General features: G+C 32.3%; 1 protein-coding gene across 1 annotated transcript; it reads right to left on the bottom strand.

The window, feature by feature from the left end:
• Window positions 1–10,120: 10,120 nt before the first annotated feature.
• On the bottom strand, window positions 10,121–13,783 carry LOC130946673 (probable terpene synthase 2). Its single transcript, XM_057875504.1, has 7 exons — window positions 13,643–13,783; window positions 12,686–12,968; window positions 12,194–12,572; window positions 11,488–11,706; window positions 11,188–11,332; window positions 10,856–11,101; window positions 10,121–10,554 (listed from the first exon to the last, which is right to left on the bottom strand). The coding sequence occupies exons 1-7, from the start codon at window positions 13,775–13,777 to the stop codon at window positions 10,258–10,260; spliced, it is 1,704 nt and encodes a 567-aa protein (XP_057731487.1). The 5' UTR covers window positions 13,778–13,783; the 3' UTR covers window positions 10,121–10,257.
• Between the last annotated feature and the right edge of the window lie 1,426 nt (window positions 13,784–15,209).

The following is a 15,209-nucleotide window of genomic DNA, read 5'->3' as shown; positions in this document are numbered from 1 at the left end:
TTTTTTAAAATAAAATTTATGAAATAGTTGTTAATATAGTTGGTTCTTAGATGTTGGTAGAGAATTTTAACGAAATAGCAGCGACCACAGAAAAAAGTAGAACCGCTGTAAACAGTCATGCTTGAAGCCATTTCAGGAGATGGATTAACGATTTTTAACTTTTGGATTTGCGATTTGTTGGTTCTAAATTTACATAGAAAGGGTAAGTTAGAGAAGGCATGGACAGAATTTTCAAGAGATTCGATAAAGCACTTGCGAATGCACAGTGGAGAACTCTCTTCCCAAAAGCCTTCATTTCAGTTCTTCCAAGAGTCAACTCCGATCATCATTCCCTGTTGGTTAATTTGAAGCCTTCTCAGACTGATAAAGGTGTTAAACCTTTCAGAGTTTGAAGCAATGTAGGAAACACACCCGGAGTTTGCTGATTTTATTAATAAAATGTGGAAAAATGCCCTCCCAATGCCCCAAGCCTTATGTATGTTGTCTACTAAGCTATAGAAATGGAATAAAGAAAAATTTGGTCATAATTTTAAGGAAAAAAAGAGACTATTAAATTGTATTGCAAGTATTCAAAAATCTTACAACTATGGTACAAATCCTTTCTTAGAAAATTTGGAACGGAGATTGGAATAAGAACTAGAGGAGATTTTGAATAGAGAAGAAGTCTTTTGGATACGGAAGTTGAGACAACATTGGCTGATTGAAGAAGATAAAAGCACCAAGTTTTACCACACAAAAACTCTTGTGAGGAGAAGAAAAAATAAAATTCTTAAACTAAGAATTGCAAATAGTGTTTCGTGTGATAATCAAAATGTTTTAAAAGGCGCTGCTTACAATTTATTTTATTGAATTGTATAAGGAGGATAATCTTGGAGGTTCTCTCTTTCTACTAATCTTTCATATCCACCAATGGAAGAGGTGCATAGAAGAAATATGTTGAAGTCCTTGACTTACGATGAAATTAAAGGAGTCTTATTTGGTATTGGATCTTTAAAGGCACCTAGGGAAGATGAATTTCCAACTCTTTTCTTCAAGGAGCATTGGAAAATGGTTGGAAACTCCTTTGTACAGTTTATTCAAAGCTTATGGGAGGGATCCCACTTTGATTTAGGGGGTCAACAACACTTTAATAGTTCTTATTCCAAAGAGAAAACAATCGAAATTCCTTACTCAATTCAGACCAATTGCGTTGTGCAATGTGGTGTATAAATGTCTCACAAAAATTTTGGTGGAAAGAATCAAACCTAATCTCTAAGGAAGAATAGCTCTGAACCAATCCATATTTGTTTCGGGAAGGATAATTCATGATAACATAATTATAGCTAATGAGATGATGCACTCTATGAGACGGATGAAAGGAAGGAAGCAATTTATGGCCATTAAGATAGACTTCGAGAAAGCTTATGACCGGCTTAATTGGAGTTTTATTGAAATTTGCTTAATAGAATTCAATATCCCAAATCAAATTTGCAGAATCATTATGTCTTGTGTGAGGTTAGTATCATATAACCTTCTTTGGAATGGGTGCAAAATAGATCAGTTCAACCCTTCTCGGAGAATTAGGAAAGGGGACCTAATTTTACCCTATCTCTTTGTTATAACTATGGACAAGCTGTCTCATTTAATAGAGGATAGGGTGAGGAATGGTGATTGGTGTCCAACAAAGGCGGGAAGGGATGGCCCCTACATTTCACATCTTCTTTTTGCGGATGATCTTCTTTTATTTGCGGAAGCGAACAGTGCTCAAATGCATATAATTTTGGACACTCTTAGGCTTTTTGGTGAAGTATCGGAGCTCAAAATCAATGGCAACAAGACTTCTATCTTTTTTCTAACAAGGTGGAAAACAACATGAGGAGCAGATTGTGTGACATAAGTGGTTACAAGAAAACCAAATGTATTGGAAGATACTTAGGAGCTCTGATCCAAGACAAGGGGAGAGCCAAAGATAACTATAAGTATGTCCTAAATAGGGTCAACAACAAGCTAGGAGGATCGAAAGCTAGTTGCCTATCCTTGGCAGACAGGTTAACTTTAGCGCAAACGGTGCTGGTTTCAATACTCAACTTTCACATGATGCACTCAAGAATACCCAAAAGAATCATCTATGAGGTTGAAAAGCTTCAACGAAAGTTTATTTGGAGAGGAGATCAAAATGCCCGCAAAATTCATGCTGTGAGTTGGAACACTCTGTGCAAGCCGAAATGTGAAAGAGGCCTAGGCTTTCACAAACTCACCCACATGAATGAAGCCTTTATGTGCAAGATTCTTTGGAGAATATTAATGAGCAATATGAGCTCTGGATTGATGTTTTATATAGTAAGTATGGAAGGGGCAAGAATCTTCTCAATGAATTCTCTGTTATAGCAATGAATTCTCTGGTTTGGAAGGATCTGGCTAAGTCACGAGTGCAATTTAGACAGCATATAGCGTTGAACATAGAAAATGGAGAAAGCATAAATTTTTGGGGTGATAAGTGGATGACAAACGGTCCACTTTTGGAAGAAAGGAAAATTACATCCTTATGCAATGAAGAAAGAAGCTGTAGAGTGGTTAATTATGTGAAAAGTGATGGTGATTGGGATCTGGACAGGCTTTGGGTCTTCTTACCACAAGAAGATTTGGACAAGATTAGAGTCATATCGGCCCCAAATAATGTGCTGGAAGCAGACTGAATTATTTTGGATTTGACACCAGATGGAGACTTCACTGTGGCTAGTGCATATCATGCCATAGCAAACTAGCCTGGTGTTACAGATGTAACCTGGAACCTAATTTGGAAATGGTCGAAACCTCAACGAATCAAAATATTTAATTGGTTGGCTGCCCATAAGAGAATTATGATTTCGACCAGGAGGGCAAAATTTTTTGGCTCTTTTTCGGACTGTCATTGATGTGCGGGTGTTTTCGAGACGATGGAGCATGTGATCCATGACTATCCTGCAACGTCTAAGCTTTGGACGCAACTCATTCATCCCTCTAAGTTATGTTATTTTTTTAGAGCTCCCTTAAATGTCCAATTTTGTTAGAATTTAGTAATAGAAAATAGACAAATATAACCAAATCAAGTGGTTAACCATCTTCATGACAACCATTTGGATGATTTGGAAATGGTGAAATAGAGAAATTTTTTTTCCACCATTTAAAAGGCCTGAGAATGCTTCCTTGAATATCCTTCTATATGCGCATAAGATAACCACAACTTTCAACAAAGCCAATTTGATGACAAGGAACACCAGAAGGAGAGTAGAAGCTCACATAGCTTGGACACTAGCTCCCTCCAAGTGGATGGATAAAACTTAACACGGATAGAACCTCATCGGAAAATCCAGAACACACAGGTTGTGGAGGGTTATTTAGAAGCGAAGAGGGAAGTTGGATTACAGAGTATATGGTCAATCTTAGGTGTTACTCAGCCTTTCAAGTGAAGATCTAGGCAGTTTTTTATGGCCTTAAAGTAGGCTGGTGGTTGGACTTGAAGAAGATTCTAGTCTAATTAGACTCCCTAACACTTATACAGTAATCATCCAAGAGCAGAAAAGAAACAAACATCCAGAAAAATTAGTGCGAATTATAATCGGTGTCCTATTAAGACAAGATTAGAAGATTACGCTCAAACACACCTACCGAAAAGGCAATAGAATAGCAGATCGTTTGGCCAAAGAGAGTTTGCTTTGTGACTTTGGTCTTAATTTTTTTGATTTGCCTCCTTCAAGTATTAGGCAATGTTTAGATGAGGACATCAGAAGGGTAACATTGTCCGATTGATTTCTATTTCCGCTGTTTAGTTTTGGGTCTAAGGACCTCGATCCTCAATCGAAAAAAAAGGGGGATGCCAAATTTTAGTAAATTGTATTTCAAATTAAGAAAAAAAATAGTATTATTTAATAAATGTTATCAACAAATTTACATTATCATTGTTGTTATAAAAAATTAAAAGACTAAAATTAAAAAATAGTTAATAGTAGTTAATTTTTATTAAAAATTAATTTTTTAATATTTATTTTTTGAAAATTAGTATTTAAAATTTAAAATTTAGAATTTAAAATTTAATATTTAAGGTTAACATTTTAAAATTTAGGATTTATCATAAAAGACCAATGTCTAAAAATATAATTTACCGATAAATATTAACTAAAAAATTTGATTTTCTGATTAAATTTATAAATATAATAGGTGCTAAAACTAACTCCTTTTATATTTATAAAAGTTAATACATGTTTAACACAAATTTTGTAATGAATTGAACATACATAAGTAAAAAGAAAAAACATTATTCTTGAAAATAGTATATTATGTGATCTTTTATGATTTGAATTTGATTAAATTGATTTTAAAAATTAGATCCAAAGTTTGTTTCATTTTATATATGATTTATAAAAATGAGATTATTCAATTTAAATTGCTGCATTTTTATTAGTCATTCTATTTGGAATGAATTAAAGTGAATTTGAATACTGCTATCATTATAAGTTAATTTAAAATAGTAATTTGAAATAATCAAAGTTCTTTTTGTAATCAAATCTAATTAAATTATAATATATACGTGTTTTTTCATTTGCTTTTATTCTCTTTTTTTTTTTATCTTTCGGCCTTCTCATTCTTTTTTTTTTATTTGATTTTTTCTTTTTTTTTATTGTTATTTTCCTCTTTCATCATCATCAACGTCATTATTCACATCATTTTTTTCTTCTTTTTATACTTTTATTTTTTTTATTTTTATTTATCTTCTTTATTTGTGTATTTTAAAAATGTTATGAAAGAAAAGAATAAAGAAAAAAAAAACAAAAAATAATAATGATGATGATAATAAAAAAATAACACTAAAATTTTTTATATAAAATATAGAAATAAAATAAAGATGGCACTGAAAATTTTGTTATATAAAACACATAAATTTATCATGATAAACACAAAATTTGAATTGATTTTCATGCTACCATACATTGCTAAACAATTTGTTATTTAAGACTTAGAAGTATATAATTTAAATTTAAAACAAATTTGTTTAGATAAAATTTTTTATTTTTGAAGTAAAACATAAGAAGATATAGAAAAAAATTTATATCAATAATAAAATATGAAAAAGAAAATAAAGAATATGTTGAGAAAAAGAAAATGAAGAAGCATAAGAAGATATGTTGAGAGAAATTTCGGTATTACTACGGTTGAAATATTCGATGCTATTTTTGTTTTTATAATTTCTAATTAATTAAAAAAAATTTTGTATCACTATTACGAAATTTTGGTGTCAAAATTTAAAAAATTTTCATATCATGCTTAAAAAGTTTAATGTTATTTTTTTTTATAAATTTTGCACAATTCAAAACTTATCTCTTCCTTTTCTTCATCACCGTCATTATTTTTTTTTCTTCTCCTAATTTTTCTTGTTTTCACCTTTTAAGAAGAATAAAAAAATAGATAAAGAAAAAATTAAAAATACTGTAATAACAGTACGAGAAAAAAAAAAAAGATGCAACAATAGCAGCAACAATAAAAGAACGACAATAAAAAAGAATCATGCCAAAAAAAGTACATAATTTATGCACACTTTATGTGAATGATTTTTTTTGGGTTTGAGTAAATTTAATAGACTTTATTGATAAAAATACTTGAATCTATAATGAAATTCAATTTATAATTTTATTGGGCTGTGGGCTATCGCACACATGTGGTTGCCTGTAAATCTTTTTTCTTTTCCCTTAGAAATACCATCTAGAATTATAGATAACTTTAATAACAAAAGAAAAAAGGATTCTAGATAATTACTTCGATATAACTAGGCATTATTATTCTTGTTAAACTTAAAACTATTTATAATTTATTCACTTTACACCCTCCCACCACTACTACTACTACACTTATCCAAACATTATTCTAAGTCTCTTGCATAGAAGTATGAGATCAGATACTAAGTCTCAAAGAAGAAAAAGCACCAAATAGTGCATGTATCGGCAATGGCTGCTGGACAGCCCTGCCAGGAACCATGAGACTTATTAGCTGGAACTGCCGTGGGCTTGAAAATCTATAAGCAGTTAGAACTTTGAATAAGCTCTTGAGACAGCAAGATCCCAATCTTGTTTTTCTTATGGAAATAAAGAAGAAGGCTGAGGAAGTTAACAGGTTAAGGAGGAGAGGAGGCTTCGAAAATATGGTTGCTACTGACTGTATTGGAGAAGGCCGGAGTAGATCGGGAGGCTTGGCAGTCCTATGGGGGAACAATATTAATATAGAGATTACTTCTATGTCACCAAATCATATTGAAATGGTAGTTAAAGAAGAAGGGGGGAATAATAGATGGAGAGCTACTGGTTTTTATGGTTGTCTTGAAGCTGTCAACAAACAAATCCTGAAAACTTCTTAACACCTTAGGACAAACTATCAATATGGCATGGATAGTTTTTGGGAATTTTAACCAAGTCATTGAGCAAAAAGAGAAGCAAGGAGGGCTACCGGTTATTTATGCACAAACAAGAGGCTTTAAAGAGGTATTTCAAACAAATGAACTAATTGATTTGGGTTTTGTAGGACATACGTTCACTTGGTCAAACAATCAAGGAGGGGTCTACAATGTGCAAGAGAGGCTAGATAGAGCTGTAGCGAATATTGATTGGAAGGAGGCTTTTCCTAGAGCGGTGGTTCAACATTTACAGTGATATCAATCTGATCATTGTCCTATCTTGATTGATATGTTAGGCAGCCCACATACGAGAAGAAAGAAACTTGGCTGGAAAGTGAAGAATGTGAAAACATAGTGAAAAAAACTTGGTTTTCAGGATGTGGAGAAATAGATAAAAAGATGGCCAGCTGCAGCGAAAGCCTCAAGGAGTGGGGACAGAAGAAGTTTGGTCAAATCCCCAAAGCGATTAAGGAGAAGCAGAAAAAATTAGAAGAGATACAATCACTTCCGCAATTAGGAGAAATGGTGTCAAAAGCAAAAGGAATCCAGAGGGAGATTGATGATCTTTTAAAGCATGAGGAAATTTGGTGGGCGCAACGATCAAGAGCTTCTTGGCTAAAAGCTGGAGACCAAAACACAAATTTTTTTCACCAAAAAGCAACACAAAGAATGAAGAGAAACATGATTCAAAAAATTTCAGATGATGCTGAAATTTTACACGAGAATGAAGAAAAGATTGAGGAAGTGATGATTAACTATTTTGAGAATCTCTTTATAGCTGAAAGCACAGAGAGAATTGAAGAAGTCACTGAGGTGGTTAGTGGTAGGATGGCGGAAGAAAATTTGAGGATCATTCAAGCTGAATTTTCAAAAGAGGAAGTGAAGAAAGCACTAAGCCAAATGCACCCTACCAAAGCTCCGGGGTTGGATGACTTACCTGCGCTTTTTTATCAAAGAATGTGGAGTACGGTGGGAGAGGATATTACTAGATGGACCTTGGATGTTCTTAACAACGGTAAAGACCCTTCAGACATGAAGAAAACGTTCATTTACCTAATTCCAAAAGGTAAGAATCCAACACACACCGAAAATTATAGGCCTATTTCTCTTTGCAATATTCTATTCAAAATTATTACAAAGACTATAGCCAATAGGCTGAAACTGGTTTTACCAGATATTGTGGGAGAGTTTCAAAGCACTTTTGTGCCGGAAAGGCCTATTACTAATAATGGTCTTGCGGCTTTTGAATGCTTTCATTTTATGAAGAAAAAGAAAGAGGAAAGCAAGGGTTATATGGGAATTAAGCTGGATATGGAAAAAGCCTATGATAGAATTAGGTGGCCCTTTCTCATAGGGTCTTAAAATCCATGGGATTTTCCAAAAAGTGGATAGATCTGATTTGGACTTGTGTAAGTTCAGTTTCCTTCTCTGTGCTGATTAAGGTTGCCCGATAAAAGAATTCAAGCCGGGGAGGGGAATTAGGCAAGGAGACCCTCTGTCTCCTTACTTATTTATCCTTTGTGCGGAAGTATTTTCAGGCCTTTTGAAGCGAACTCAAGAGAGGAAAACAATCCAAGGCATCAAAGTTGCAAGACTTGCCCCGAAATTAACACATCTCCTTTTTGTAGATGATAGCATAATTTTTTGAGATCCTCATACCAGAGTATACAAGCAGTGATAGAGATCCTAAAGGACTACCAATTAGCATCAGACCAGAGAATTAATTTGGACAGGTCGAAGATTTTCTTCAGCCAAAACGTGCCTCATACCAGACAAATGCTTATTGAAGACTGAATTAACATAAAGGCAGTGGAATCTCACTCAAATTACTTGGGACTCCCAACAATAGTGGGAAAATTCAAGAAGCAGATATTTGAATTTGTCCAAGAAAGAACTTGGAAGAAATTAAAAGGTTGGAAAGAAATATCCCTATCCAAAATGGAAAAGGAAGTTCTCATCAAATCAGTTGCTCTGTCTATTCCTACGTATATAATGGGATGTTTCCAGATTCTAAAAAGCTTATGCAATCACCTGGAGAGAATGATTAGCAATTTCTATTGGAGAAGTAAAGAGGGAGAGAGAACAATCTATTGGGTGGCTTGGAACAAGATGTGTAATCCAAAGGAAGAAGGAGGCCTAGGATTCAGATGTTTTGAAACTTTTAATCAAGCGCTTCTTGCAAAACAGGATTGGAGATTAATGTCAAAGCCAGACTCACTAGTTGCAAGAATTTTAAAGGCCAAGTACTACAATAGGAAGAGGTTCACTAAGCTGAGAAGGGTTATAATCCAAGTTTCACTTGGAAGAGCATTTGGGGTGCAAAAGAGGTGCTGGATTTGGGTGGTTTATGAAAAGTTGGTACAGGCAGGAATATCAAAATTTGGGAAGACCCATGGCTTTCTAATCAAAACGGGTTCAAGGTCTGGAGCCCCAAAACTTGTTTTGAGCAGGAAGCCACAGTGGATAACCTGATCAACCAGGAATGGAATACATGGAAGCAATAGCTAATGCTACAAATTTTTCTACCTTTTGAAGCAAACCAAATTCTAGCACTCCCTATTGACATGCAGAGACAAGATGATAGATTTTATTGGAAGTTCAGCAATAAAGGAAAGTATGAGGTTAAGACTGCTTACCACATAATTAGAGCTCACAACCGAAGCCAACAACCAAGTACCTGTCCGAATAACTAGAAAAAGGAGAAGTGAAAACAATTGTGGAAGATAAAAATTCCTCCAAGATCTTTGAATTTCATGTGGAGGTTAATGCACAACTCTCTGCCAACAAAGACAAATATTCAGAGGAGAGAAATTAATTGTGACCTGATCTGTTCTAGGTGCTCAATGAGAAAAGAAAGTGAAGCTCACCTTTTCAGAGATTGTGACTGGGTATCTCGTTTTTGGTTCATTTCACCTTTTAACCTCCTAACAGAAGCTGCTGCCGGAATGCCGTTGCTAGAATGGGTATCGACAACTCTAAATCAAATTGAAAAGGAGAGAAAGGGGTTGTTCATTTGTTGCTTGCATGGCCTCTGGCATAGTAGAAACAAACTCCTCTTCGAAAACGAGAACTTAGCACCGAAAACGATTTTGGATAGAGCAGCCATCTCCTTTGCAGAAGCTCTGTGTCCAACCAATTTACCACCATCGATCCAAGAGCCACCTCCAAGCAGATACAAAATTAACGTGGATGCAGCTAGCAATAATTGAGTCAAGGGAGGAGTAGGTGTCGTTATTAGAGACAGTAATAAAGTTGTTGTAGTTGCTGCCACGTTGGAAATGGCTCCTGCACTTTCAGTTAGAGAAGCAGAAGCATTTGTTTTCTATCAGGGAGTGAATATTGCAACCTAAGCTTGTTTCTTAGAAATAGAAATAAAAGGAGATAACATAGAAGTAGTCAATGCTTTAAATTCTAATAGCTCGTTCGGATTATAATAACCCATTTGGTGGGCCTTTTGGTACTATAATCTCAAACTGTAAAGCCTTTTTGTGTTGTTTTAGGTTTTACAAGATATCTCACATAAAGAGAAATGAAAATAATGTAACTCATTCTCTTGCAAAACTTGCTCTAACCATACCAAATTTAATGTGACTGAAAGAGACACCTATAAAAATTTGTAACTTGGTCCATCTTAATATATTGGGCCAACTTCTTTATTAATCATAGTAATTAGTTTAAAAAAAAAAAACAAAGAGAAATTAAACAACATACATGCCACAACGTACACAATGGACGCAATACGATGAGAATGAGACATAAAAGATTTTAGTCTCAGTTTCTTAATTATATTATAATAAAATTTGTTAGAGTTATTTATTTAGAACAAATGTTAAACAATTTATTTCTTGAGGAAACTGCTACACGACGATGGGGTCCAAAAGCAGTGCCATGATGTGATCGTTCAGAAGTTCACAGTTGGTGTATTTATCTTCAAAGTTTGCATATATAAACTCACATATGCGTGCCAAGTTAACAATGCAATCAAGGATGGGTCTTGGGATTTCCTCACTTAACTTGAGATACTCTTCGTTCATATCCTTCCAAGAATCATTGATATCCTTTTTGATGAATTCATAGACCTCCTCTTCTGAAAAGTCATATTGCTTCATGCAACTTTCTACTGCGGAAGCAACATGTTTTCTTTGTTGTTCAAACTACACATGTTGATCAAATTTAAAAAGAAGCAGTTAATTATACGCGGCATTATTCCAAAATTTATAAAACTAAATTAAAGCAATTTTAGTGTATAAATATTATAAAATATTTTATATAATTTTTCATTCATATCATTCTTGTGGATAATTATTTAGACAGTCAATATTAAAAATGATTATTTTTATTGATATAATTTTACATAATTATGTAAAATTATTGTGTTCACAGTGTATTAAAATTAAATTATATATATATACCAAATTAATTAAATAGAATTAAAAAAATTAGAAAAATCTCTACCTTATGTGAGGACAAATCATTTATTAGTCTGCCAGCAAATGATGCGGCTTTTAAGATGAAGGGAATATTAGAAATCCAATCAAACATTTCTTTGGATGCAAATTCTCCAAGAGCAATGAACACTGTTGTGAACCATGGGCTTCCTGAAGTGAGAATTCCGTTAATCATGTACTCATCATATGTTGGAATGTAGTCCTCATGGCACCATTTTGCTTCAACCATGTAAGCTTGTACTATATTAGAAAACTGCAAGTATAATAATGTTATTTAATTAATTAAAGTGATTATTAATATTATTAATAAACCAATAAGTATAATGAATGAAAGCTTACAGCCTGTTTAACATGTTGCAACACTAAGTTTGAGTCTCCACCCACATCATTCATGAAAACCTCTATTTCCATCCAGCATTCCATAATTGCACTAAAAATAACTTTAAAGCAATCCGGAAGAGACTCAATGCATCGAATATCCCATCTGAAAATTAAAAGGGCTAAAAATTAAGAAAAAGTGAAAAAAATCATGGGACTGAAAAGTGAAAAGTGATTAAGATTATTATGCAACAAAGATATTTTTTCCCCTTTATTGAGATAGCATCTAAACACTGGTGAATTCTTGTTCTAAAATCAGACCTTTGGATTGCTTTGGTGAAGAGTTCAAGTTCTTCAACTGTACCATAAACATCAAAAGTATCATCCACAAGAGAGATACATATAGCCAATTTGGTTATCATTTGTCTTGCAGTGCTATATTTAGGCTCAGAGTTCGTAGCAAAAGGCCAAAAGAATCCTTCAACTGCCCTATCTCTTGCATAAGGAACCTTTGTTGCAAAATCTAATTCTCTCCACCACCTGTAATACAACTAATTAGGCCATGTCATGACGGTTAATTATAGGAGTTCTATTTATTATTTATATTTTGATAATTAATGAATTCTCTATTTTTGAATAACTTTCATAACTCAATGAACAAATCATTTTCTATTTTCTACGTAATCTAAAGCAATCAACTACGGTTCCACTTTTATAGTTTATTTTAAAAAATAAAAAGAAATTATTATAACATGCGTGCTCAAAATAAATAAACTTGATGAATTCGGGCCTCAAATTTGTATTTTGATTTTAATTGTCATTTATATTAATAGTAACTAGAAATATTTGACTAACTAAATTGATCGAATAATTAGCTTATTTATTTATTGTAAAGTATGTATTAAGAGTTTGAATTATATATATATATATATATATATATATATATATATATATATATATATATATATATATATATGTGAGGGAAAAAAACTAGCTAGGAGAACTTGAGTAGAATTATAGCACTTACTTGGTGTTGCTACCAATTTCTTTTTTATATAATTTTTGTACCATGTTGAAATCCAATTTTGCGAAGCTTAGAAGATCAACCTTGTCACACGAAGGATTTTCTTCGTAAAAAGACATATATGACCTTGCCTTCATTCTTGGAATTGCCTTGTGAAGAGGTTGTTGTAAACTTTGATTGACTTGGTTAGCAAGAGATGGACTCAATTGATTGGTAATGGACTTAAGTTTATTGTATGTGAATTCATGTGCTTTCTCTAATATATCTTCTCCATGAACTCTTAACTGTGCAGCCTCATACAAGCTCCACATTCCTTCAACATCTTGAACAAGAGTTATTTCATCGAATTCTCCCCTCCTATTCTTGAATTTGTTGAAAACATCTATGTAATTCACATATGTACAAACTTGTATGAATCCATGATTAACAATTGGTATGAATTTTTTTTGGGTAATGTAATTATATATAAGATAGAAAAATGAGCTTTAGACATACCTGATGAAATGTAATATCCTTTTTGTCGGAATAAACGAAAAAGTAATGCAATAAAGTGAAGGTCACGCTCCTCTATAGCAAAACCATTATTGTTGATAAAATCATTGTGGATTTGGGCTAATATTTCGTCGATTTCACGTTCAAAATGATAAGCTATACTCAAACGTTGAATTGAGTCGATTAAACATAATTTTTGTAAGATATTATTATCGTTAGAAGACAAATACATCTTCACCTTTTTTTTATGCATTTGAACTTCTTGTTTCACAGTATCGTTGACTCCCTGTAAATATTTTTTATTTAATATATATGTTAGTTCAAAAAGAGTGAAAAATCAACAAATTAGAGTATATCACTTATTTGATGTCTCTATATATGATCAACCCAATCAACATTATTATATGATAATTTATTGTGGAATTTACAGATTTGGTCTAATTCTTAAATCAAAAGAAGTGTGTGATTTACGCGTATTTGGTGTCAATAGTTTTTATTGAGTTTAAGTCAACTTAATTAGGCTTTATTAATAAAAATACTTGAATGTGTAACGAAATTCAATTTATAATTGTTATTGGGCTATGGACTATCTCACAGATGGTTGCCTGTAAATCTTTTTTCTTTTCCGTTAGAAATACCATCTAGAATCATAGATAACTTTAATAACAAAAGAAAAAAGGATTCTAGATAACTACTTCGATATAACTAGGCATTATTATATTATTCTTGTTAAACTTAAAACTATTTATAATTCATTCGCTTTACACCCTTCCACCACTACTACTACTACACTTATTCAAGCATTATTCTAAGTCTCTTGCATAGAAGTATGAGATCAGATACTAATCCATATTTTGAATATATGTAAAATTTCAAAAAGATATACCACGATAATATAGATATATCAATACTCATATTTGATCATATATGTATATGCATATACAAAATTAAATAACATACCGAAAATTCGGAATCAGCATATTTCAAGAAAGTATCATGCCAAATGCTATGAGCAAAATTTGCAGAGCGTCGCTTTGAGTTAGAAGAGGCCTGTTGAGTCGAAGGCATCACTGGAACCGAAGATGAAAGAGACATGTATAGTAGTGGGTAATGAACGATAGTAAGGAGTTAAGAACCAATTACTATATATAGAAAGAATATGGTTCACTCATGCAAAGGGAGATGAGTTAATGTCCCTACCTGGATGCCCATTTTCAGATGTATGTGAAAAATGTGTGGCCAAGTGGACAGCTATGTATTAAACAAGATTTCTTTTTATTTTGTCTTGTTAAAAAGTGAGTGAATTCTCTAGCCATTCCTCAATTATTAGAGAATTGCATATCCTTGATGGGTTGTTCAATTTTGATTGTAGGAATTCAATTGTATTATCTTGATTAATGTTAGCTATTTTTAACCTTATAAATTAGTTAATTAAATCAAACCACTAAACTATGATAAATTCTCTTTGCAAATTAAAAAAAAATTAAATAAATCCCAATTTATAATTTTAAACTTTTTTTTCAAACCACTCGATTCATCAATCAATTTCAACCACGAAAGTTAAAGAAAAAAGAAAATCAAAAGCTGAAATAGGATAAGTTATTTAATTAGAAAACTGCAAGTATATATAATAGGAAGTTATTTAATTAATTAAAGTGATTATTAATTAAAATGATTATTAATAAACTAATAATAAGTGTAAATAATGAAAGCTTATGGCTTGGTTAACATGTTGCAATATAAAGTTTGAGTCTCCACCGACATCATTCATGAAACCTCTATTTCCACAATCGCATTGAAAACGACTTTAAAGCACTCCAAAAAGTATTCAATGCAATGAATATCCCATCTGAAAAAATAAAAATAAAAATATAAAAGGTCTAAAAATTAAGAAAAAGCGAAATAATGACGGGAATGAAAAGTGATTAAGATATTATTATGTAATAAAGGTATTAATTTTTTTTCCTTTTTATTCTTTATAGAGATAGCATAATATAAACATAGGTGAATTCTTGTTCTAAAATCAAACCTTTGGATTGCTTTGGTGAAGAGTTCAAGTTCTTCAACTGTGCCATAAACATCGAAAGTATCATCCACATGAAAGATTTATAAAACCAATAATTTGATTATCATTTGTCTCGCAGTGCTATATTTAGGCTCAGAGTTCATAGCAAAAGGCCAAAAGAATACTTCAACTACCCTGTCTCTTGCATAGGGAACCTTTGATGCAAAATCTGATTCTCTCCACCACCTGTAATTCAATTAATTAAAGGTTATGTCATGATGATTAATTATAGGAGTTCTTTTTATTATTTATATGTATGTCGATAATTAATGAATGCTCTATTTTTGAATAACTTTCATAACTCAATGAACAAATCATTATCTATTCTTCATTCTAAAGAAATTAAAATAATAAAATAACATAATTTATTTTCTATCTTCCCCACATGATCTAAAACAATCAACTAAGGTAGCACTTTTACAAAATATTTTGAAAACATAAAAGAAATTAATACAACATGCC

The sequence above is a fragment of the Arachis stenosperma genome, chromosome 8 (assembly GCF_014773155.1).
Source record: "Arachis stenosperma cultivar V10309 chromosome 8, arast.V10309.gnm1.PFL2, whole genome shotgun sequence".
Taxonomy (NCBI): domain Eukaryota; kingdom Viridiplantae; phylum Streptophyta; class Magnoliopsida; order Fabales; family Fabaceae; genus Arachis; species Arachis stenosperma.
This window is presented reverse-complemented; position numbering and strand designations above follow the sequence as displayed.

Excerpts from the sequence above, each read along its gene's own strand:
- LOC130946673 (XM_057875504.1), bottom strand. The coding sequence starts at position 13,777 with ATGTCTCTTTCATCTTCGGTTCCAGTGATGCCTTCGACTCAACAGGCC. Across the intron at positions 11,333-11,487 it reads TTCACCAAAGCAATCCAAAG|ATGGGATATTCGATGCATTG; the intron begins GTCTGATTTTAG and ends TTTAATTTTCAG. Across the intron at positions 10,555-10,855 it reads ATGATTTGTCCTCACATAAG|TTTGAACAACAAAGAAAACA; the intron begins GTAGAGATTTTT and ends CAACATGTGTAG.